The sequence below is a fragment of the Eptatretus burgeri genome, chromosome 1 (assembly GCF_056783735.1).
Source record: "Eptatretus burgeri isolate ZD-2024b chromosome 1, Ebu_testis_v1, whole genome shotgun sequence".
NCBI lineage: Eukaryota > Metazoa > Chordata > Myxini > Myxiniformes > Myxinidae > Eptatretus > Eptatretus burgeri.
Genome location: NC_140961.1, coordinates 66,863,462 through 66,890,460, shown reverse-complemented (window position 1 = coordinate 66,890,460; position 26,999 = coordinate 66,863,462). Strand labels below are relative to the sequence as shown.

Here is a 26,999-nt window from a genome sequence, read left to right as displayed (position 1 = left end):
GGTCACTCTACCTTGGACATGCTGCTTCCACTCTTCCAACGATGGATGGAGACCCTCGTTGTTATGTGTGACATTAGGGCCGTCTCTCTGGATATATCTCAAGATTTTGATACAGTCTGGCATCCTGGGTTGCTCTCCAAACTCTCTGCCTATTGAATCCAAGCCAACTCCACTCTTGGATTACTGACTTCATCCACTCTCTTAGCCATTCTGTGGCTCTCAACGGAACCCTTTCTTTTCCTCTCCCTGTCAAGGCTGAAGTACCACAAGGCAGTGTTCTAGGCCCCATATTATTCCTAATCTTCATCAATGATCTCACTGACTCTGGAAAATGCTCTCTATCTTTGCTGATGACTCTACTCTCTGCCATAAGATCCCTCATCCTTCTGACAGACAGAAGCCTTATCCCTCTCCTCAGACCTTGACAAAATCACAAACTGGTCAAGCACTTGGAATATGTCTTTCAATCCTGAGAAATCCCTCGCAGTCTCTCTCCCTCTCTCTTCGAAAGGACCACACCACAAACCCTCCTAACCACTTTCTCAACAAACCTCTCGATGAGATTCAGTCACTCAACCTCTGGTCTCACTCTCAGCCATGATCTCTCTTGGACAAACCACATTTCAAGAATGGTCTACAAAGCCAGACACTGACTGGGCATCCTCCATCTTGCAAAGTCCTTCCTTGGCACACCTGAACTCCTATCCACTTGCAAAGCTTTCATCCGCAGCTTGGAGTACTGCTGTCCCCTCTAAGCTGGCTCCCCTGCCTCACATCTTGCTCAGCTTGATGCTGTGGATACAAAGGCCTTCAATATCATTGGAATCTCTCACGATGAAGCTGAGTCTCTTGGCCTATCACTTCACCATCGCCGACAGGTCGGTGGCCTCTCTGTTTTTTTCCACCTCCTTTCTGGACTTGCACCCTCTGCCCTCTCCATACTCCCCCCTCACCCCCAGGTATCTACCAGGACACACATGGTCCGTCACCAACCCCCTCGTGAAACTGCCTTAATCCAGAATCACTGCTCACATCCACTCATTTATTCCTCCTTTTGTCTCGCCTGTGGAACCACCTTCTATACTCTTTTCAATCTCATTATCCCCTCCAGATCTTCAAGGCAGCTGTTCACCACCATCTCAAGTCATCCCCCATCTAAAATCATGATTTTTTCTACACCTGTTAAACTACCCCCACCCCCTCCCAACATTTTGCTTATGTATCCATATTCTCCACCCTTTGTGCTCTCCCTTACCCTTCGTCATTAACTGTATCTCATGTTTGTCTGTCTTCATATACTTTCTCCCTCCACCCTGCTGTTCGTGTTTTCCCTTTCTTCTGCTGTTCCCTTTGTTTTTGTGTTTTGATTTGGCTCTGTGTCCCAGCTCTTCCACGAGCCGAGAGCATGTGTATGTGTATATATATATATATATATATATATATATATATATATATATATATATATATATATATATATAGATATATAAAAAATACAAACCCCCCCCCCCAACAAACCAGGAAATCCTCCCATTCAGATAATAGTGTCAGAAAACTCATCCGGTGCTCTCCATTGGGTCTCTGTTGCCTTTACATCGATGGATGGCAAGATCAAATGTAATGACACTCCCCTTTCTGTCCAAGAGATGCCATCATAGCCTGTGCATTTTTCACCACCATGTAAACTGTGTTTAGCTCAGTCAGCAATGCATCAATCATGGGACAATATTCCACCAATGTTGTGCAATTAATAGCAGAATTGATCACAGCATGAAAGCTACTCCAGCTGGGCACTCTTTTCACATCACGATCCACAAGCTGTATCCAAGAGATGTCTACATCGATGGGTTTAGTTGAGCAGCATCTAATAAGAGCCCAAGCAAGATATATGCTGTCGGAAGATGAATGTAAGGAATCCATGCCCAGGAACTGGTCTTTGAACACCTTGTTGAGAAAGTAACCTTTGGTCGTTTTCCATGCACACTCAACTTGCACATAGCTTGATCCATCATGATATTGCGAAGAGATCTTCTGTGAGATTAATCTGCTACTGATCTGAATAAACACAACCAATGAGTTAAATTGACCTTAACGGTTAACTCCATGGTGTCAAAATTTGTGGGTGTCCTTGCCTGCCCTTCAGGAATGCACATTCAAAATATGGTAAGAATCTGATCAGGAGTTGTCTGAAGTACAATTTAAAAAAGACCTGTGGACAAAAAAATAGTCTACGATTTGGGACAAGTTGAGCAGCAGAGCATTCTGATTCCGATTCTGATGTACCATACTCTGTTACAGTGTCGGTGCTGCCAAAGCAGTTTCTTGGCAAGGGTTTTGCTGAGTGGGTGCCATTTCCTTCCAGCAGTAGTTAAGGCCAGAATTTGGAATTTGGCCAGGGTGTTGGCGATAGCTCACCTCCTCTTCATGAAGGATACCTTCTTCTTCTTCGTCTTCCTCTTGTCCTCCTTTTCTCTTTACATCGGTGAGGTCTGATGGCATGAACGATACCATGGAATCTTTAACGTCCATCAACTAATGCTGGCAGACGCCAGTTTAATGTCCATCCAAGAGAGGGCACACACATTGATGAATGGTCCTGCCTGTGAAACACTGGGATGACAGTTTATAGCTAGCTGGGTCAGGATTCAAACCCAGGATTTACAGCTTAGAGACAAGTGTGTTCCTGTAGACCATCCTGCCAGTCCTCATCTGCGCATAAGTAATAAATATTCTTATTATATCAACTAAAATTAGGATTGGTGTGTGTCTGTCTGTCTGTCTGTCTGTCTGTCTGTCTGTCTGTGTTTCCAGGCTGTTATTTTTTTTTTACCATTTGAGCTTTTGTCATCAAATTTTTGAAGAAAGCTTTATTATGAGATTATGGAGAAGACAAATGAAGAATTTGGTCAAAAGGTCAAAGGTACCATTTAGCACATGGAAGAAGAACAAGTTAGAATACAAAGTGTAAGGGCTTTGCCTTTTCAGATGCTTTCTAGTTACTTTTGTGATGAGGAGCGGCTTTGGAAGAACACTACGATTGATTATTATCTTAACATGAATATACACCTTGACACCGTTTGTTTGTTTTTTCCCAAGGCGGGAAACCCCCTTTGGGAGGTGGGCAAATCAAGTCGCTACAACCTCAATCATGTCACCCTAAGTCCTCCTTTTAAGTTTGGTTAAGGTTGGATAAATAACGACCTCATGTATTGTCGTCAAAGAAAACAGTCAGAGAGACAGCAGATTGTGGATTTTAGTACAATAGGAAAAGTTATAAATTTACAGTAAATCAGTGAATCTTTCTATCCATAGTATATTTGCAACTTGGAGCATTTTCCCCATAGTGCGAGAGCCCAGTAACATTTAATTAAAGTATTGCGCACGAAAGGTTTCATGGTGTGATTTGATGGATGGCCCATGGCATGAAAAACTAAATATGCCGTTTCTTGAGTTCGGCCACCATGACCTTCAAAGATTTTAGGTCCCTGAAAAAGGCCCCTTTTGTACTTTTAATCAAACTATCGAGCACGAGAAAAACGAAAATTGAAATCATCGATTTATTGAACTGAAATCATGAAATGAAAATATGCAGGCTTGGGTGAACAAGAAGGCCCCAAAAAGGGCCCCTGGTTTATTTTGATAAAACTTTTAAGCACGAACTCTAAAGTGGTCTTAAATACTCCTGTAATGTCCAAATCATCAAAAACACTGCTCAAGAAAAAAATTACCTTGGCCCGTCGAGACAAGAAGGGCCCAAATTAGAGGAGGTGCTGAAAAGGCGCCCAGATCGGACACTTGAAAAGAATGTGCATAGGCTCAATGACTGAATCGGGTATGTAACTGCAATCCTAAAATAACAACTCAAATAAAACATACAGGCTTGGTTCAACAAGAAGGGCCCGAAAAGGGCACCCAATTGGAAAAAAGAAAACGAAACTAACAAATGTTTTCGGAACAGCAATTCAGTATTTTTTCTGGTATTTCCAAAGTTCTCATTCCTGAGAGGAGACTTAGTTTCTCTTTTAGCTCCAACTGTGCGTCACAGCACTGAGAATGTATTTGTAGCACTGTGTAAGTCTCGTGAAGGGGAGGAATCGGATTCGATTTTCGTACTGGTAGTGCTGTGTTTGGACACTCGAACATGGATTCAGAACAACAAATGGATCCCAGTGACGCGGAGTTCAATAATGACGACCACCATGATCAGCCATGATGGAAAATGGAAAATGGAAAATATTCCAATGTTGGCCGGCTTCATGGGTCGTTTCTATGTTGACCACCTCCCTAAACAACGTGTCCTCTACATGAAAAACATTTCGGAGCCGCCTACGAGCAAAGATGTCATTCTCCAGACCCTCAAAGTGACACAGGCATGTGCTGCTGGGCTCGGGCAGAGGTACGGAGTCGGGACTTACGACTTGGATGTGGCAAAGAATGCTTTGAAAATCCAATCCACTGAAAGTCCAACATTTGATGATTTATTCATCCTGTTAGGTGTTTTCCATATCTCAACATGTCTATTCAGAGCAATGGGAAAGCTAATCGGTGAATCCGGAGGACCACAGCTCCTGGTTGATGCAGACGTCCTTGTATCTGGCTCAGTACGTCGCTTCATTGAATGCACCAACTACAACCGCTGCAAACGTCTGCACCTAATATTTGCCTTAGCCTTGCGTGTTCTTCACTTCAGAGAAGTTCTGACCACATACGAGAACTTCGACAAATTGGTTACTCTGATTCATTTTGTGGATATGACCAACGCCCAGTCAATGGACACCATGCCTGAATCTCGGGTCATTCATGCAGTACTAGATGAGTACGGGAAGTTGGTGCAGGGCACACTAGATGGCGAGTTCGGCAAAACCGCGCAATTTTGTTTGTAGTACGTTGGCTACGTGGATTTGTTTTTCATCATGGACAGAGAATAGACATATTGAGATATGGAAAACACCTAACCGCATGAATGACGTTGACCTGTTCATCTGGGTGATTACACAGGTGACTGGTGTCTTCTTTGCCACAAACCGCCACTATTACTCAAGATGGATGACAAAATATCAGCTTGGTTTACTGAATATCGAGTTTACACACCCTGGACTGATGGAGATGCTACGGCTAGGGCTGTTTTCGTGTCGCAGAACAGAGAACCAGTTCAGCCGACTGCCCATAGGTCAACCTGACCCTCGAGCAGACGGTCAATTGTGATGCTTCCAGTGGAGCGTCACGAAAGGTACTCGAGCCGCGCTTATCGGCGTTTTATTCGATATGGTGGGGATGCTACGAACAAACGATGCACAGGCGGAACTGTCTGCAAGTCGCATACGGCGAGATAATACCGATCTACAGAAACTGATGAGTATCCAGACATCGGCATACCCATTCAAACTCGATACTCTTGATCTGATCAACGTCAGTACGGGAAAAAGCGTGACGTCTGAAATCACTGAGTCACTTCTAAATATCGCTAATGAAGGTCGCAAGCGACACATTTCATTCATCCAAGAATGCGCTGAAGATGCTGACAGATTTGAGAAGCCAATCAAGAGAAACAAACTCAAGACATTTTCAAATCTGGGAGCGAAGAACCCAAGGGTGCAAAATCCCATCGTCAGACAGCTTCGGTGTACCAGAGACATGTTCGGCAGAATAGACATTGTCGCGTCACAAAGGAAAGTCGATCTAGAATACCTGCTTTCTCACCCTCTGACGCCAGTACCTCTCACAATGTGCAAAACGGACGGAACAATAATACACATAGAAAAGAGCGCCCTTTTCTCTGCACTTCAACAAAAAGTATCACAGCATGGAAGTCCACCAACTATTGATGTGCACGTTATTGATGTGCAACTATCAGCTCAGACTCCTCCCACCGTCGCTCCCACCAACTTTTGAAGGGTTATCACAATCAATTATTCATGCTGTTGTTGCGTACCCATCCACGAGGGTTGATATCATCTTCGACACCTATGAACAACCTTGGATTAAAGACTGTGAACGGGAAAGACACGGCGCTGAAGATGTACGCTACACGATCACTGGCCCAGATCAAATCCACCCGAAGGATTTGAATAAGGCTCTGAAATCTACGTCATTCAAAAGCCAGCTACTGCGATTCCTTCTGAAAGATTGGGGAGACCAACGTCATACCCATGCGCTCCGTGACAAGGAAGTTTATATTGGAGTTGACGATGTCTGCGCACGCTTCGCTGTGGAGGGCGGACAGATCCATAAGTCTATAGTTAGAGAACTATGCAGCAATCATCCTGAAGGAGACACGAGAATCTGCGAGCACCTTTTGCACATCAACGAGTCGCGACTGTCCGATAACGATAACGTGGTGATCAGGGCATCGGACACTGATATCCTCATCACACTCCTCCATCATGTTCACGAAACGACCCTCGGTGTATGGATGGAAGTTGGCACGTCAGGTCGAGGTGACAGAAGATATGTGAATGTATCCCGGATCGCAGAGGCATGTGGACCCTTGCTATGCGCCGCGCTCCCTGCGTTCCATTCATTCACGGGGTGTGATTACACTCCAGTCTTCTCACGAAAGGGGAAGAAAGCATCCACTCGCTATTCTGGAGAAAGATCAACAGTTGTACCAGAAAGCCTTCGCAGAACGAGGTAGAGAAGCGCCCAACGACACCGTGGTGCAAGCCATTGAATACTTCACGTGTTTGTTGTACAGTGCCAAAAAGCCCATGGTGCTGAACAAATACAGACACCGTGTATTTGAAATAGTGTGTGCTCCCAAAGACCCTGCCAAACCATTCACAAAAATGAAAGGTGTTGACGTGAGTAGCTTACCACCTTGCGAGGCAGAGGTGAGACAGCAAATTGAAAGAACTGTGTTCATGGTGAAATACTGGCATGATGCTCACCTCAACAGTGTGACCAAAATACCTAGTAAGGGTTGGGAGTTGATTGACGGCAAATCATTTTGTGTGGTTTGAAGGCGACCATCTTCCAGACTATGTTATTCCCGAAAAGCAGAAGGAAGACGATGAAAATAGTGATGGTGATGATGAAAACGAACAGATAGACGAAAGTGCTTTGTTGGAAGATGATGATGACTTGGATGACATTGATGATAGCGATGACACTGCTTAATGACAGCATACGCTTGTTCTTTTCAAGTGTCCGATTTGGGCCCTTTTTCAGCACCTCCTCTAATTTGGGCCCTTCTTGTCTCGACGGGCTAAGGTAAATTTTTTTCTTGAGCAGTGTTTTTGATGATTTGGACATTACAGGAGTATTTAAGACCACTTTAGAGTTCGTGCTTAAAAGTTTTATCAAAACAAACTGGGGGCGCTTTTCAGGGCTTCCTTGTTCAGCCAAACCTGCGAATTTTCATTCTTGAGTTGTCATTTCATGATTTCAGCTCAATAAATCGATGATTTCAATTTTCGTTTTTCTCGTGCTCGATAGTTTGATTAAAAGTACAAAAGGGGCCTTTTTCAGGGACCTAAAACCCTTGAAGGCCATGGTGGCCGAACTCAAGAAACGGTTTATTTAGTTTTTCATGCCATGGGCCATCAAATGACACCTTGAAACCTTTCGTGCGCAATAATTTAATCAAACGTCACTGGGCTCTCTAACTCCCATCACAAATGAGAGCCAGTAGAAATAAAACACCTGAAAACACAATTTGACTTTCCTCTCCTCCACCTCCTCTCACCTTGGCATGTTCAGGGATATTTACCCTTACAGAATATGCAGTTGATGGTGTGGGCTGAGCAAACTCCTTAACCAGAGGTCCTACCAGAAATAGCCCTGTTGGACTATAATTTGTAGGTGGTATTAAGTTTTGCAAGATATGTTAGTCAGCTTGTATTTTTTTTTTTTTTTGTCTGTAATCACGTATAAAAAATTCTGCAGAGCACAGTTATCATTGGAAATTTTTGTAACTTCGCATATCAGAGGCCTATAGAGGTCCCTTTCAGCGCACAAAATTTTGAAGGTCAAGGTCAAATGTCAAGGTCACTTTGTCACAAATCAGGGGAGTCGACAAAACCCTTATTTTTTGAGTAATTTTGATCGGATCGTCTTCAAACTTCATGGGAATATAGTTCATGGTCTGGCGCTCAGCTGATTAATTTTTGGTGGCGATTGGCCTTGATCTTCATATGTTTTTTTTTTGTTTGTTTGTTTTGTTTTTTTTGTCTGTAATTACGTATAAATCGCTCTGCAGAGCACAGTTATCATTGGACATTTTTGTAACTTCGCATATCAGAGGCTTATAGAGGTCCCTTTCAGCGCATAAAATTTTGAAGGTCAAAGGTCAAGGTCACTTTGTCGCAAATCAGGGGAGTCGACGAAACCCTTATTTTTTGAGTAATTTTGATCGGATAGTCTTAAAACTTCATGGGAATATAGCTCATGGTCTGGCGCTCAGCTGATTAATTTTTGGTGGCGATTGGCCTTGACCTTCATGGTTAACGCCTAAGGTCAAACATATTTGACCCCAAGGTCAAATTTTCAAGTTTTAGGAACCATATCGTGTAGTACCTCAAATTGAACATCTCGATGAGTGCTTTCTAGATATGTCAAGCTTGAGACATTATGTCGTCATTTGGTGATGTTATGAGGCAAACGCATATTTTTCATGGTTACTCTAGAACGATTCTCATCGGAATCTCTCGTAGGCAGATATTCCTCAAGGAGTCGCTCCTGGTGGATAGCAGCTCTGTTCACCTCAGTGTGACCTTAAAGAAGTCACACGTGGTCACCTTTTGGCAAGATACGGGTCACCCTGTGGGTGACATTGGTTTATTCATTTGTGTGTTTGTTACTTACGAAATCTAAAGATTTCGTGAGTATATTGATGCCTTCCGTTTCTGTTTGTTTGTTTATTTGTTTGTTTGTAGGCAGATTATTCGAGAACGGAAGAAGCTACCAATGTCAAATTACACCACGTGATTCACGAGGGTGATGGCGAGTGCTGATTAGATTTTGGTCAAAATCGGTCAAAGGTCAAGGTCACAGTGAGGTCAAACATAATTCCGTAAATTAATGTCGAGAAATGGAGTATTTTTGCTTCGCTGGACGTTACGAGTTCGTTTTAACTTCAATTTCTATTTTGTCTTCGGTTTTTGCGATCGCTTAGGACGCTTAAAATTCGGTTGTCGAAATTCTGGTAAAAATCGGATGTTTTGGAGACGTTTTAAGATTGTATAAAAAATATTTCATTCGACGCGTCACGGGTCATCCCATGATGCAGTGCGCTCGAGCAGACGCGTCGTTGAGTCACGTATGGTTTTGCGTGTGTGTGCGCTGACGGTGTTTTCGATAAAGATGGTGTTTAAAAGTCATTTTTATCCCAATAAAGGTTATCGTCGCATGCCTGACTCGCTGAGCCATCGGATTATGTAAAGATTGTTGGTGGATGGCCGAATATGACGGTTTTGTGACTTTGATAAAAGAATATTGAATAATTGCGTCGAGAAATGGAGATTTTTGCTTCGCTCGACGTTACGAGTTCGTTTTAACTTCAATTTTAATTTTGTCTTCGGTTTTTGCGATCGCTTCGGATGCTTAAACCTCTGTTGTCGAAATTCTGGTAAAAATCGGATGTTTTGGAGACGTTTTAAGATTGTATAAAAAATATTTCACTCGTGCGTCACGGGTCGTCACATGGTGCAGTGCACTTGAGCAGAGGCGGCGTTGATCAAAGGTCAAGGTCACAGTGAGGTCAAATATTCGATTTTTTTGATGGTTTGGTACAGATTACTCGAGAACGGAAGAAGCTTCCAATGTAAAATTACACCACGTGATTCAGGAGGGTGATGGCTAGTGCTGATTAGATTTTGGTAAAAATCGGTCAAAGGTCAAGGTCACAGTGAGGTCAAACATCCAAAACATTCGATTTTTGATGGTTTGGTGCAGAATCATCGTAGAAACCTCTGGTTTGTGTCGCGACCTTCTCGAGAGACAGCTTTTATTAGACAAGGTCAGAGGTCAAGTTAACGATTTCATAAGTACCAGTCTATGACTGTTTGTTTGTGAACAGTATTACGGAAAAACTCCTCGACGGATTTCGACAAAACTTGGTGGGGGATTAGGTATGGTCCAAGGATCATGCCCATTAGATTTTGGATTTGTTCCAAAGTCCAATATGGCCGCTATGGTGGCCATTTTGAAAAAATATTTGAATTTTCGTTTTTGCATTTCTACATGTTTTAAGTGATTTCCAACCCCCCCAAAAAAAAATTAGAGAAAAAAAATTTAGCAACTTTTTTTTCAAAAAATTTTCGATTTTATTTGAAAAATATTTGAATTTTTTTTTTTGCATTTCTACATGTTTCAAGTGATTTCCATCCCCCCCCCAAAAAAAATTTGTTACAGAAAAAAAAACAAATTTTGCAACTTTTTTTTCAAAAAAATTTCGATTTTATTTTTTGGGCATTTCTACATGCGCGTTCATCTAGTTTAGTTTATTCAATCGTGGTTCAGTAGAGTCTGATCTGTTTTGACTTACAATGTATAGGATATCAGGTTCACTTAAGTGACCCAGCAGTATTGGCGGCGGAGGTTTTGCACTCTCCCGAGTGCTCCCCCTCTAGTTTTATATGGACTGATAGATAGCGTAGACTCGAAAGGTATGCGTACTCGCCTCAAAGCTGTGTAGCCTGGGTTCAAATCTCCACCCAGATATAAACTTGTCCGAGCGTTTCGCATCCTGGGCAATTCATGAATGTTTGTGACATCCCTTATGCAAACGTTAAACTGGGCGTCCCATTTGCTACCATGAGTGGGTGGACGTCAAAGATCTCGTGGTATTGTTTGCGAAGAGTAGGAGAGTTCTCGCTGGAACCCTGTCTAAATTACAACTTCCTGTCCCGTTGTCTGGCTAAATGGTTCCCCTGCTAAACACAAAAGAAGGTGGAAATAATTGTGGCCATAATGTGTAAGTGCTGTATTAAATTTTTTGAAATTTTTTTAACAAGCATTGTATTTGTATAGATTGCAATCTTTTTGTGATGATGGTAATATTGAGGTTAGTGTTTTGTATCACCAGTAATTTAACATGTTAGCCCATCTTGGTATCTCTGTTACCTGGTGTTCGGCCCAGCCACGTGTTTATCAAAGCGAAATTGCATAGGATGACAGTTACTCTAGCATTTTCGAATGTACTTGTTAACAATACCATATAATTACCTCTGCCACCAAAGGTGGACAGAGGTTATGTTTTCACCCCTGTCTGTCAGCATGATATCTCAAAAAGTTATGGATGGATTTGGATGAAATTTGGTGGACAGGTTGTGTGTGTGACCAGGATTAATTTATTCGATTCTGGTAAAGATTCGGATCTGGATCTGAATCCAATAAATTTTTAATTAAAAAAAAAAATATTCTTCGCCGTTGATAGATGGGATCAAAAAGCATATAAGGCACAATATATCAAAAAGTTGTGGGTGGAGGAGTTGGTTAGGTGACAAGAACAAGCCAATTAGATTTTGGTTCAGGTCCACATGCAGATCCGGCTTATCAGTATGGATACAATACGTAAACTGTTCAGTCTTTCGGGGGTATGTGCTCGACCGAGTGATGTTCTAGTTACGTCCTCCACTGAAAATGGACGGAGGTTATGTTTTCACCCCTGTATATCTGTCTGTCTGTCTGTTTGCTTGCTTGTTTGTCTGTGAGCATGATATATCAAAAAAATTGCAGATGGATTTGGTTAAAACTTGGTGGACAGGTTGGGTGTGTGAAAAGGACAAATTGATTCGATTTTGGTGAAGATCCAGATCCGAGAATTTTTTAATTCTTAAAGTGATTCTTCACTCTTTAGAAATGGAGCCAAAAACAATATGTAGCATGATATTTCAAAAAGTTGTGGACGAGTTATGACAAAATTATGTGCATGAGTTGGTTAGGTGACAAGAACAAGCTGATTAGATTTTGGTTCAGGTCCGGATCCAGATCCAGCCTATCGGTGGGATATGAAACATAACCTGTTCAGCTTGGTGGAGGTATGCGCTCTACTGAGTGCCCGTTCTAATTTTAATCCATTTTAATAGCCTGTTGTTTTATAATTGGGAAATTTTAATGCAGTATTAGCCCTTTATATTGGACTTGTATGCTCCTGAGTCACAAGGATCTTCAATGAAAGACACAGCCAGCTTGTTTGGCATTCCCATCCCAGTACTTCCCTCATGATTCTTTGATGTCCAGGTGTAAATTCCATGTGAAGATTTATCTTTTTTTTTCCACCTAATGTTCATGTCAATCGTTTAAATGTGCAAGGGTGTCTTCGAGTGTTGCCATGTGGTAGTTGCACAGGTTCTTTCACGTGCCTGAAACAAAATGAATTGGCATGCTTTGCTTTGGATGAGATATTGTTTGGGAATATGTGAGCAGCTTTTGTATGAGGTGTTGAATGTTGTATTGTGGAAAGAATCTATGAAGCTGTCATATGTTAAGGAATTGGTGTGAATACTGAATGGTTTAAAGGTGTTGTGTTTCCATGAACTAATAACTGTGTATATGTTATGGCCTAGATTTCCCAGTGTACTGTGGGACAGCAAGAAGTGTGATTGTGATTATTGATTGCACAGATGAAGACGGTGAGTGTGGCTCTGGTGCTATGCCTCAATGTGGGTGTGGACCCTCCGGATGTTGTCAAGACCTCACCCTGCGCAAGGCTTGAGTGCTGGATTGGTGAGACATTTTGGGGCCATTTCAAAAATAGTGCTGTAAATAATGCCACTATAAATGTTTTATGTTTAGAATGTTTGAAAATTAAAGCCATGGTTTATTCTTCGACAGTGTCCTGCAATAGTATCCCCCCCTCCCCCCTCCAAAGTTTTCACATTTTGATGCCACCTGAGCTTTTCCTGATGCTTTCAAATCAAACTTAATATATTGAGTTTTCATAAACTACTCCAGTGACAGAGCTTAAAAAATGCAGATAAATGTGAAGTTAGATTAACAGAGAAAAATCAGATGATGCTCTGTTGCATAAGTATTCAAACCCTTTGCCAAATTAACCTCAAATCACTTCAGGAATAAATTATTTGTTTGAAAGTTTACAAAATAAGTATACTAGGTTTCATCTGCATGTAATAAGTGGTTTAACTTAAAAATTAACCTCCCCTACTTATCTAAGGAATTTAAGGTGAAACTCATTTGGTCAACCAACAAGGCACCACATGACCAAGGATCTTTCCAAAGAAGTCAGACATAAAGTGATGGAGAAGTACTGTTGAGGAGAGGGTTTTAAGAAGAATTCAGTCACTCATTATCCCTTTGAGTACAGTGAAATCCACCATTAAGAAGTGGAAGATGTATCATACCACCCAGACTACTCAGATCAGGTCGTGATCCATCAGCCGCCCATATAAGGTCGCCCATCGAAACTCAGCAGCCGGCAAGCAGGAAACTGGTTGTCACTGTAAATCACTGTAAATCCATCAGTGACTTTGAAAGATTTGCAAGTCTCTATGTCTGAGATGGGTGTCAGTGTTCATCAATCAACAACATCCTGTTCTCTTCACAAAGCTGACCTCTGGACAGGTGGCAAGAAAGAAGCCATTACTGAAAAAGATTCATCTAAAAGCTCATATGGAGTTCATGAAAAAGCATCTTAATGATGCTGCAGGCATGTGGAGAAAGGTTTTGTGGTCAGACGAAACAATTTAACTTTTTGGTCCAAATTCAAAGCGTTACACCTGGTGCAAGCCTTACACTGCACAGCAGGAACTGGCAAGCTTGTCAGGATAGAAGGGACAATGGATGGTGAAAACTACAGGATGAAAACCTTGATGAAAACCTGCTTGAGTCAGCCATGAATCTGAACCTGGGAAAGAGATTCACATTTGAGCAGGACAATGAAACGAAGCACAAAGCTAAAGCCACACTCGAGTGTCTGAATAAGAAGAAAATAAATGTTCTTGAGTGGCTCAGTCAAAGTCCTCACTTGAACCCAATTTAACATTTATTGCGAGACTTGAAGATTACAGTCCATCGAGGATTCACATCAAACTTAGCAGAACTCGAGTAATTTTCATGTGAAGAATGGGCAAAGATTTCACCATGTCACTGTACAAAGCTGGTAGAGATAAACCCAGAAACACTCAAAGCAGTTATTGCTGCAAAAGATGTTTCCACCAAGTACTGACCTAAAGGGCTGAATGTTTTTACAACCAGTGAATTTTGATTTGTACATGTTTTTTGTGGAATACCTGACATGTAACCTCCTTCAGCTATAAGTGTTTACCTTGATCTATTCAGTTATGAATAAAAATGTTCATTTTGAAAAATTGTTTCTGCATAATTCGTAATTAATCTAAATGTGGCATTATTGGTAGGGATGAATACTTTTGCAGTTCACCAAGTTTTGAAATATGGGCATGAGTTTTGAGCAAAGCTTGGCACAAATTGTAACATTTGATCGACCTCGTCTGTTATGCAATATGTATTTGTGCACTAAATGTGATAGTTGCATGCACATCTGATGATAACTCAGCTTTGTGTCAATCCCATGTTGATATAATTTATGATGGTAATAAACCCAGATTCTTTTATACAATATTTACTTGAAAATGACATGAAATTGTGATTATAGTTGTGTATTCATTGAATATACAATTACTTTTTAACATGATTTAAAAAACACTTGATCTCTATATTGTTACAGAATTGTTCTGGGGGTAAAATGGGGAATAGATTGGAATACTTATTTCATAGTGTATGTTTGACGGGTGTGTTTTCGTTGCTGTAATTAAAGAGAGTGCCCAGCACATGTTTAGAGAGCACTCATCTTTCCCACCCCGATGTTCGTGTCTAAGCTCCATCTTTCCCCCTTCCCAACATTCTGCAACGTTCCTCTGATGTACATCTGTCCCTATGTGTACATTTCTATTCCGAGAAATTGCAGCAAACACCAGGCCCACAACATGGCACCACTATGACAAACATTGCAATGTGCTGGGGACGTGCCAATAAATGGATGCTCAGCTTGGGTGGTTCTCTGCATGTGAGAATCGACTCCGATTCTCAGCTGTTAATTATGTCGATTACATTACTAATCAATTCTGGTTCTGTGCCTGTTATGTTGCATAGTGTGCATGTTTGTGTAGTGTGTATACTGTATACTGTGCTGTTTGTTGGTGATGTTATTAGGTCAGCTCGCTGACCTAATATAACCGTTCGATGTCTTCAGATCCATCCGTCCATCCGTCTGTCAACAATTTTTATTTTTCTATCTCCTCCTAGACGTCTCAGCCGATTGAGTTTTAACTTGACACGATGATAATACTAGTTGCTCTCTGTAGATCGTCTGAGCCCTTTTTCGCATTTTCGCCTCTGGGTCAAGGTTACAGGGTCATCAAGTGCAGAATGGCCTATAAGGGAGCATCGGACAGTTATAATGCATAATGGGTTTCATTGGGATTATTAAGAAGATTTAATTTGACCAACTAGTTTCTCGTTACCTCTGTCGTCTGGCTCTATTTATTGGGCAACACGAGGTCCACTGACTTCAACATGGCTTCGCGTGGTTATTTTAAGTTCAATTTAAATGCTATTTTCACTTTTCATAGTCGCTAAAGTTGATCAACACTCTGTTGCATCAAGTTTTGTGAAATTGAATGTTTATATCCTCGGTCTGTGTGGAATGCATTGCAGCGAGGGGTAGCTTCCATCCATTTCCATGCCATATAACGAGGTTGTCTTAAGTTCTAGTTGATTTCTGTTTACACTTTTGGGACCTTCTAGTGTAGCTACACGTTTATTGAAGATAATTTCTTGCAAATCCGCTCAGAAACACTTTTCATGAGGAAAATATATTCATTTCAAATAACCGTGGGACTCTGGAAGGGACACCACATGCTTTCCGTTAACTGCTTCACCTCGTAACCTGTCCTCCTGAGGGACTGCTTATTCGTGGCGTCTGTGAGATTAATGTTTATATTTTAGATGGTTTGGGGATGTGCTCTACAAGTATCTGAAATAATTCCGGTGAAAATTGGACGTTTTAAGATTTTGTTAGGGCATTTCATCCGACGGCGAGCTGGCTGGTCACGTGACGCCGCGCAGACGTGCAAACAGCGAGTGATTGAGCTTCTCGGTGGCCCGAGGGTCCTTTTTAATTGGGGTCCAGCTCTGTCATGGATACAGCCATTAAATACACACGCTTAGAGTATTTATTTCACGGCCATAAACGTGGGTTTGAAAATTGTATAATGATGTTGGGAATGATTCCTAGAATATGGAGATTTTTGCTTTAAGCGGCCTCATGCGTTTATTTTAAATTAAATTTGTATTCTGTTTTCACTTTCCATAGTTGTTGTTCGTCTTTCGGCTGCTCCTGTTAGGGGTCGCCACAGCGGATCATCCGTTATGATCCGCACACTGATTTGGCATAGGTTTTACGCCGGATGCCCTTCCTGATGCAACCCTGGTCGCCTCTTACGACACAGGGATAAGGATTGGGTTTCGCCATGATTCCGGGCTGCCCTACACCCTCTCATAGTGCGGCCCAGCGTAGAGCCCCCGTCCTCAAGCGATCCTCCAACCCAAGCCTCCGAGTAGCCGGATTACAGGTGCACGCCACTACCCACGGTTTTTCACTTTCCGTAGTCACTAAGGTTAATTAACACTCGGTTGCATCAAGTTTTGTATCCGAGCTGACCGTCAAACCCACTCGGGTGTATTTTTGTGTATGCATGTGAAATGTAGCATAGAACTTGCATGTGTGTGTGGTTGTGTGTGGCTGATTTAATAGAGTGATGGAGGATTGACACATTACAGATATTCCTACAGGCCCTGCCCATCATATCCCTTGAGAAATTATTCTTGTGATCCACTCCTTTGCAGGGGATGAAATATTGTTTAAAGTGTAGCAAATATATGCTTAATCATTATTCTAACTTATCCCACTTTCAGAACTTGTGCATTGGCCCACACTTCATGCCCAAAATCTGTGGTATAATTTTGGGTTACATGAAAATTTTGGTTGCCCACTCCTGATTGATGCCAATACAAATATGCACAATGGCGCCAGCTTTAAGGTGTTCTATCAACTGCATTTTCTTGCTGTCCACACTTCGTTAAAGATGACTCTTTGTGAGTTTCTGACAACGGATACTCCCATTGTGGTGCTGACCTTTCATCGACCCAGATGCTACAACCTCTGACTTTTTCAGAATATATTGAAGCCTGGCATCCCCAAATCTATTGCCAATGGATGCCAAAGTGGTTCTTGCTGTTTGAAAAGCTCCAAGAGGGATCACAATGCGGTCCATGTAAACTGATATCTGCCATCTGATTAGTGCTCGCTTTTGCTTAAATGGCCCAATCAGGCTAATTTGCCAGCAAGCTTTGTGGGGCCATGCCACCCCATCATTTTTATCATAGCACATCCCTTGATATTCCTTCTGGGAGATAGTGTAGTTTAAGGGAATAGTGGGCCCAGGAGGAGGGATAAAGTGGTTTCAAAGGGTTTGGAGGAGCAAGAGGGATTGACAGGTCAGCTAGGTTAGGATAGGTTGGGGCTGAAGTTGGCTATCTGACCTGCTGCCACCGCACGCTCTGACATGAACGTGACATCTGCTGCCGGACCATAAATGCGACATCTGCTTATTTTGCTGGTATCCAATCCTTAGTGCCAGTTCTCTCTTTTTGCCAGGACCGGCTCTTCTGTCTGTATGGGAACTCACCCGGCACCCTGCCAGTCCAAAGAGTTGAAGCTCGTTGTTCCCTATGTTTGGATACATCATGATGTCGAGAAAAGGAAGGACTCAAAATTACAGGTTTGATGCAGACCATGACTGGCACACCACCCTTGATGATCACTGCAGCTTGCCAAGCAGTTCCGTAGAGGATCATAGTGGTCGTGACAATGCTTATGGACAAACTTGGAAGAAGTCGAATACATCCGGACCCCGACATTTGCGGTTCCAACAATTGCGGGTTCTGCATATTCGTGGTTGATAATTTACGACGTGCTCCTACATTCGTGGGAAATTGCTCCGTGTATTCGTGGTTTTTGCGCCAATTTATTTATTTATTTTCATGAGCCACGAGCAAAACGCAGTTCTAAAACATATCAATCAGGAGTGGAATGTTGCTGACAAATTTCAACCAGATCGGCCCAGCGGTTTGGCCGGAGAAGTCGAAATAGGAGACAGATGGACAGACGGACGGTGCACGATGACAACACCTTATATGGAATTTTAATTCCAGGTAAGCTAAAAACACAAAACGATAAACTAAATTAAATATCCCCCATCAAAAAACTCAATAAAAAGTAATCCTTTTCAGGAACTTTGCACTTCTTTTCATTCGAGAAACCATCTCATGCAATTGTCTAGCGTTCTGTCAGACATGTTCTTATATTTGGCTTCATGTTTGCTCTCGAAGTGTCAGTTCAAGTTGTATTATTTGAATACGGTGATACTTACTTTGCAAACTAAGCACACAGCTTTCCCTGCTACATCCATAAAGAAGTATTTTGCTATCCACTCCTTGTTAAACACTCGACATTCAGCGTCTACTTTTCTCTTCTTTGATAAACTCATTTTTGAATCCCTCCACTGAAGAGCGACAAACGTGAATTCCTGCAAAACTGAAAACTATGCGCTATTGCTAATTTTATGATTTGCAACGTGATTATCAATGTAATCATAGCATCCATTCATAGGCCAGCATTCTGCATGCAGACATTGCATTGTTTTCCTGCTGTACAATGTTCGTGGATAAAAGAAGTGAAGTCTCCCAAATGTTATCGCTTTGGCTGTGTTTGAAGAACCATTTTGATCAAAACCCAACGATCTGCTTTTTGTTTTAACGGCAGAAGAATATAGTGTGTTCTGGGCATGATGACGGGCCGTAAAGAAGTAATACACGCATCAGACCGCCGGGACATATTTTGCCCACCCATGGTCGAGAGTCTAGATGATGTGTCGGAAAACCGCAGATGGGATTGGATATACCAGTGCATAAGAGAAAGTTGTGTGGTTGTCCAAAATTATGGTGCATGACAATTTAATTTGCCTTGACGATGCCATTGGGGCCAATCATGTGTAGTTGTCCAAAATTATGGTGCATGACAATTTAATTTGCCTTGTACCATAATTTCAGAGCACAAAGGAATTTTCGGCACATGGCTGTTTTTACAGTTTGTTCATCGAGTCAATAATTGAATGGTGTTGTGTGTTGTATCGCAAGAGCAAATTGCCATTGCAGAAACGTCGTTGATTGCAATTTGGTAGTAATTTATAAATAAATGATTACAAATGCAAATAATTGTAATTGATTTTGCATTCAATAAACTTTTCTTTGTTTTTTTCCTACAAAATCAGAGCTCATGGAAGAGTGAGGCAATAAAGGGGTTAAATGGCAACACATTGACAGTGAGGCAGAAAAGCAACAAATTAACAGGAAAGTGGGAAGGGGTGGAAAGCAGCAACATATCTGAATGAGACATCCAAGAGTACCCAGCTTAGGCAAGGACACACAAGCACAGTATGAAAGTACACATGGTCTGGACATGAACACAAAAGTGCATTAAATTTGTTTGTACAATCAAGATGATTCCAGAACAGGTATGTTCAGCTGTTGAAGACGGTTTTTTCGAGAAACCTTATTTCGGTTTCTTTATACCATGGCTGCAAAATGTCTCGTTTTTATGTTGAAATATTGTTACTGGATCATCCACTTGGAAGCTTGTTTCTGAAATGCTGTGTTGCACAACTAGTTTCTGTGTGATCAATAAATGCTTTTGTGTGTACGGAGCGTGAGTGATGGCCGTGTGTGTTTTGTCTCTGTGCTGTGTGCTTGCACGTGAATCCGCTATCATAGTCTAACGTGGCAGCCACTTGGAAACCAAAACAATCACCCGGGGTCATGCTTGGGTTAGCCTTATTATTTGTTTATTCAAATGCTAATTTCATGCTTTTCCTGTTGTTTTTTTTTAGATCCTCTCTCAATGAGTCCACAGAAAGCCCTCGATGCCATTGGGGCCAATCTTCAGAAGCAGTACGAGTGCTGGCAACCAAGGGTAAGATCATATTGATCATAACCTAACCTGCTTGTCCCTCTTAAATGTACGTGAGCATAAGGGCAGTCTTACAAGCTGAATTGTGTCTGGAATTGTTGGCTTTCATCTGTTATTTGCAGATGCTGTGGAGTAATTGAAATCTCTTATTTTGTCATTCAAAAGGCAATACGTATCAAATCACAAAGCCACTTGCACACATGCTACTTTTGCTAATCCAGGATTACTACAGTAGGGATTAACGATTGCTTTTAGCCTATCAATTGTGCCAAATGTTTCATGTAACATTCTATCAACAGGTATTCTTCATTTTTTGCCCACTGGCTGAGGTTGGTTCAGGTTAACAAAGTTGTAAATGTGCAATGTTGATGAAAATCTATCCTTACTAGCTGCAACCAAAATCATTCCATTTCCAAGGCCAAAAATGTGCTATATCCATTGGATTTGGCCATCTAGGAGGCCACATTTACAGCAGCAATGCTCTGTCCTGTTTTGGTGTATGTCCATCAAGACATCAATCACAATAAAAATTGAACCAAAAAGTGTGGGAAGACAATGCAAATGGATGTTTGCTCGTTGATTTTGCTGATGTGTACAATCGTATCATTATGGACTTAACCCTTTAATAACCAAGGGACATATATGTCCCCAAATTATAATATGATTTATCTCTGATGTTTTCCCTGCAATTTTAGATTCATTTATGATTGTACATTGGCAAACATTGCAGCAAACACTGGGTAAGAGCTTTTGTTGTTTGCATTATAATTACCTTTGCCAGAGGAGAGGGTGTTGCATTTGGGTCCGTTTGTCTTTGTGTGTCTGTTGTCGACACAGAATCTGCCACAAACGCTACCTAATGGTAGCCAGTATTGTATTACATGTTCTCTTCTTTTCAACCGAGTACCTCGATAAAGTATGCACAATTAGAATTTAAGTACGTGTATAAAGTATGTATAGTACAATTAGAATGTGAGTACGTCTATAAAGTATGAACAATTAGAATGTGAATACGTCAACAAAGGATGTACAATTAGAATGTGCGTACATCTATAAAGTATGAACAATTAGAATGTGAGTACGTCTATAAAGTATGTACAATTAGAATGTGATTACATCAACAAAGGATGTACAATTAGAATGTGAGTACATCTATAAAGTATGAACAATTAGAATGTGAATACGTCAACAAAGGATGTACAATTAGAATGTGCGTACATCTATAAAGTATGAACAATTAGAATGTGAGTACGTCTATAAAGTATGTACAATTAGAATGTGATTACATCAACAAAGGATGTACAATTAGAATGTGAGTACATCTATAAAGTATGAACAATTAGAATGTGAGTACGTCAACAAAGGATGTACAATTAGAATGTGCGTACGTCTATAAAGTATGAACAATTAGAATGCGAGTACGTCTATAAAGTATGTACAATTAGAATGTGATTACGTCTATAAAGTATGTACAATTAGAATGCGAGTACGTCTATAAAGTATGTACAATTAGAATGTGATTACGTCAACAAAGGATGTACAATTAGAATGCGAGTACATCTATAAAGTATGAACAATTAGAATGTGAGTACGTCAACAAAGGATGTACAATTAGAATGTGCGTACGTCTATAAAGTATGAACAATTAGAATGCGAGTACGTCTATAAAGTATGTACAATTAGAATGTGAGTACGTGTAGAAAGTATGTACAATTAGAATGCGAGTACGTCTATAAAGTATGTACAATTAGAATGTTAGTTCGTCTATAACAGTGGTTCTTAACCTTTTTACCACCACGCCCCCTCTCGTAGTTGGTCCTTGCCTCCACGCCCCCCTCCACTCTCACATCTTCAACCAAATGATTAAAAATCCTTCCTGAATTAAAAGGAAAAACTGAAAAAATGCATGTTTTAGTCTTTATATTGAACAAAGAATTCTGTATAAGCAACACTCATATACACAGCATATTTAGTGAAATGACATTTAATGAGATACTTGACATTGCTTCTTAGCTACCTGATCTTGAATGTGTGGTCGAATGCCAGAGAGAGCACGACACAAGTCCCCTTCAACGTTCAGCTTGTTTCTGTACTTGGTCTTGACAGCAATGAGTGTGGAAAATGCAGCTTCACAAAGATACGTTGATCCAAATATTGTCAGAATCTGAAGAGCTTGATGTGAGATCAAAGGGTAAACACGAAGGTACATGACCCAGAACGTCTTTCGATCCTGTCAATGGAACCCATTTCAATGTGAAGTCTTCTTCAGCCGAGTAGTTGAACTTTAACTCAAGAAACTCCTCTTGCACTTCGTCTGAAATATCAGCTACTTCACATTGAAATGGGTTCCTAATGAATTTCCAGGCTTCACATTTCTCATCTATATCTGGAAAGTATCTGATGAATTCTGCTTTCAATTCAGTCAGATGAGTAATTATTTGTTTCTTTAACTCAGAATCAAGGTAACTGTGAATGAGAGCAGAATCCAAGTGAGCAAAACCGGCTGTATTTCCATCCTGAATTCAACATTTCCAGAGGTCGAGTTTAGCCATGAAGGCTCGAATGACGTCATGGTGCATGATTATGTTGATGTTTTTCCCTTGGAGTTTGAGGTTGATGGCATTCAGCACTTCAAAGATGTCCACCAGGTAAGCTAGAGAAAGCAAAAATCCTTCAGACTGGAACTTGTCATGGAGATCTGCTTTCTGCTGCGAATCTAGAAATGTTGTCACTTCTTGTCGTAGTTCATATAGCCGTCCAAGCATGTTTCCCTTCGAAAGCCATCGTACGTTGTGTGGAAAAGCAAGGCTTGATGTTCAGAATCCATATCCACACACAGCTGTTTGAAGAGATGACTGTTTAAGGCTCCAGCTTTGATGAAGTTGACTACCTTGATAGCCAGGTTCATGACGTCCCTCATTTCAGCAGGTAGAGTTCTGGATGCTAAGGCTTCACGATGAAGGATGCAGTACGTACCTTTCACAGATGGACTTTTTTCTTTCACTCTTGTTATGAAACCAGATTGCAAACCAAGCATGGCCGGAGCTCCATCATTGCAGCGAACCCCACGAAAGTTAATTTTCCTGAAAGAAATTTGATACCACTTAAAAATATCTGTTGCTGTTGTATAACTTTCCATGGGATGGCAGAAGAGCATTTCCTTTTTTACACTATTGCTTGACACGAAACAATCATACATCAGTGGCTGAGAACACTGAGCAACATCAGTCATTTTGACCAACTGGATGACAAATACAGGAGAAGCTCTTACTTGGTCGAGAACTTTATCTTTGATGTCTTGAGACATTTCATCACTCCTTCTCTTGACTGTATTGTTTGATAGAGAGATTTGGGAAAGCTTGTTTGCACTGTCTTTCCCCAGAACAAGTTCTGCTGCAGGCAATACACTTTGTTTTATGAGAGTCTCTCTGATGTTATGGCTCTTTTTGCTCTTTGCAATCAACATGGCGATCTCATAGGAAGCCTCAACAACCTTGGAAGTCTGTTGTCGAAATGCTCCACTGCTGTCCATCTTCGCTTGCTTCAAGGACTGTGTTTTTGTTTCAGAGAATGTCTTTGGTTTGGCAGCTAGAGCAGGATGCATTGTCTTCAAGTGGTGTTCCAAGCATGTGGGCCGCGTGCCATCATTGCTCAGAGTCTTGTAGCATATTACGCACTGGGGTACCTATGTGTCACCCTTTTGGAGGGACACAAATCCAAATCAAATATATTCGTCAAGATACTTCCGCTTTTTTTCACTCATTGCGAATGATTTCGTTTGAAATGGGTACTGCAAATCTGTGAACAAAAATTAAAATTTTAATATTAACATTAAAATAGAATATAAATTTTAATAATAAATTTGAATAAATGTTAAATTTTAAAATGAATTTTAATACAGAAAATGATAGGCCGAGTCACGAATAGAAAACGGAAATTATTCAAGGTGATACTTTTGTTTTTTATGTTCATCACGATATGATGCAAACATTTGTTAAGAGAATTCCAAAAATAATTAGAGAAATTCCCACTTTTTCCTCTGGGCTCTTGCCCCTTCTGGAAATTACTCATGCTCCCCATGTTAAGAGCCAATGATCTATAAAGTACGTAGAATTAGAATGTGAGTACGTGCATAATGTATGTAGAATTAGAATGTGAGTATGTGCATAACGTATGTAGAATTAGAATGTGAGTACGTGTGTGAAGTATGTACAGTTAGAATGTGAGTACATGTATAAAGTATGTACAGTTAGAATGTGAGTACGTGTATAAAGTATGTACAGTTAGAATGTGAGTACATGTATAAAGTATGTACAGTTAGAATGTGAGTACGTGTGTAAAGTATGTACAGTTGGAATGTGAGTACATGTATAAAGTATGTAGAATTAGAATGTGAGTACATGTATAAAGTATGTTCAATTAGAATGTTAGTATATCTATAAAGTATGTTCAATTAGAATACGAGTACATCTATAAAGTATGTACAGTTAGAATGTGAGTACGTGTATAAAGTATGTACAGTTAGAATGTGAGTATATGTATAAAGTACATAGAATTAGAATGTGAGTACATGTATAAAGTCTGTACAATTTAGAATGTGAGTACATGTATAAAGTCTGTACAATTTAGAATGTGAGTACATGTATAAAGTCTGTACAATTTAGAATGTGAGTACATGTATAAAGTCTGTACAATTTAGAATGTGAGTACATGTATAAAGTATGTACAATGAGAATGTGAGTACATGAATAAAGTATGTTGAATTTGAATGTGATTACGTGTATAAAGTATGTACAATAAGAATGTGAGTGGGTCGATTAAGAATGTGAATATGTCTATAAAGTATGTACAATAAGAATGTGAATATGTCTATAAAGTATGTACAATAAGAATGTGAGTATGTCTATAAAGTATGTACAATAAGAATATGAGTGGGTCGATAAAGAATGGACAATAAGAATGTGAGTATGTCTATAAAGTATGTACGATACAATTCGAATGCGAGTCCAACTTTTTGAAATCGCGTGCTTGATATTGTTTTTTCCCCCATCTCTCCATGGTGAAGAATCACTTAATTATTTAAAAATTATTTTATCCGTATCTGGATCTTCACTAAAATCGAATCACTTCTTCCTTGTCACACACCCAACCTGTCCACCAAGTTTCATTTGAATCCGTCCATAACTTTTTAAGCTATCGTGCTTTGTATCGTTTTTAGCCCGATCACTCAATGGTGAAGAATCACTTTAAAAATTCTCAGGTCCGGATCCGGATCTTCACCAAAATATAATCATTTTTTCCTTTTCACATACCCAATGGTGGAGGTAACAATGATTATTGAGAACATTATTCCAACAGTCATTTTTGATCAAAGACTCTTTCAATTAACTGAAATTTAATGAATACTGCAAACTCACTCATGTTTGGAAGGATTCCATGTTTTAATTTGATCACTTCGATGTGTGTTTTAAAGTGGTTTTCTCTTCCAGCAGCTCATCTGCTCTTCATCCTTTGAAATTAATTTAAAAATATTGCACAAAAATCCTTAATGGAACCTTTGATGCACAGTGGATCACAACTAGTTGGCCTAAAGCCTGTATTTAAGTTGCTATGTACGCTGTGTAAATATATTGGCTACCTTGACCTTTCATTGTCCAGGGAATTTTGGGCTGATGATGCTGCATGTCATCAACCTTTGAATAGTGAGCAACGCACATTCTACTGTTACCTTGAAAGCTTGTGGATGGCATTGCTAACACACTGCTGCACCACAAAGTGATGCCGCATTTACAATTGAATTTTTTTTTTTTTTTGCTGTATATAAAGCAACGATGTATTTGTCACACCTTGTATAAAAGTGTCATAAATCTCCAAAGCAGATAAACAATATGCTTTGGAGTTGTATTTGTGAGGGCAGAACAGAACTTTTGAGAATAGCAATATCAGTGTGACCACAATTTTGCCGAGGCATTTCTTCCAACCCACGGATGAAATTGTTGACTATTTTGTGACCCAAGTCCTTGTTCTATTGTGTTGAACAATCTCGCAACGCTCAGCCTTGGCTCTGAGAGGTTGTGGCCTTTGTGTGAATTCTTTGCGAAGTCAAATAATTGTGTTTCCACAAGGTTCCTATTTTGTCACAAATATAGCTCTGGGGCATAATGGCATTAGTCAGGCTTTTGCATTATCACTCATGATGGTAACACTCTTTTGTGTTATTGATTGATGACCTTAGCTTCATTGTCCAAAAATGCAATTCACAGTTTTTGCACAAGATTCTCTTGATATATGATGGGATGTGTGTGACGATCGATTACAATGTGGACAAGATGGATACAACCTTAAATTCCCATGAAGGAAAACCTGGAAACTTGGAAAGAGGTGAAGTTGGGAGGGGTCGCAGCAGTAGAAAATATAAGGATTTTCGATGGGGATGATCTCAGATGGTGGTGAACAGATGTTTTGAACCCTGGAGGGAAGAATCAGACTGAAGGGAAATGCGCAAGTTAGTTCCACAGGTGGGATAAAAGAGGAATGAATGAGTGGAGGTGAGCAGCGATTCTGGATTTTGGGAATTTCTGCAGAAGGCGGTCGCTGGCCGACTGCATGCACCCTGCATAAATATTGGGAGGCCTTAAGCTGGCCTTATTTCCATGGCCTTAAGCTGAGCAAGGTGTGAGGCAGGGGCACAAGCACAGAGGGGAGTGCAGTACCCCCCCCAAACTGTGGATAAAGGCCTTGAAGGTGGATAAAAGTTCAGGTGTGTCAAGGAAGGACTTTGCATGACAGAGGATGCCCAATCAGCGACTGGTCTTGGAGGCTAACTTAGGTGTGTGGTTTGCCCATGAAAGATCATGGCTAAGAGTGAGGCCCAAACGTTTTTGTGACTGAACTTCTTCAAGAAGATTATTGAGGTGGTTGATCGGAGGGTTTGCCAGATGATCCTTTCAGAGAGACAGAGACAGAGACAGACAGAGTAAAAGTGTGAGATCTGTCT

General features: G+C 40.7%; 1 protein-coding gene across 4 annotated transcripts in view; it reads left to right on the top strand.

Moving 5' to 3' along the window:
- The window catches only part of RPTOR (regulatory associated protein of MTOR complex 1), a 211,467-nt gene that overhangs the window by 5,751 nt on the left and 178,717 nt on the right, over positions 1–26,999 (top strand). For all 4 annotated transcript variants that reach the window (XR_015059587.1, XR_015059589.1, XM_085886708.1 and 1 more), the window contains exons 2-3: positions 12,561–12,663; positions 19,923–20,005. Coding sequence is in view for 2 of the 4 variants with exons in the window: in XM_085886708.1 (XP_085742834.1) it covers positions 12,561–12,663; positions 19,923–20,005 (186 nt within the window). In the remaining 2 variants the exon portion in view is untranslated. The remainder of the gene's footprint in view (positions 1–12,560; positions 12,664–19,922; positions 20,006–26,999) is intronic.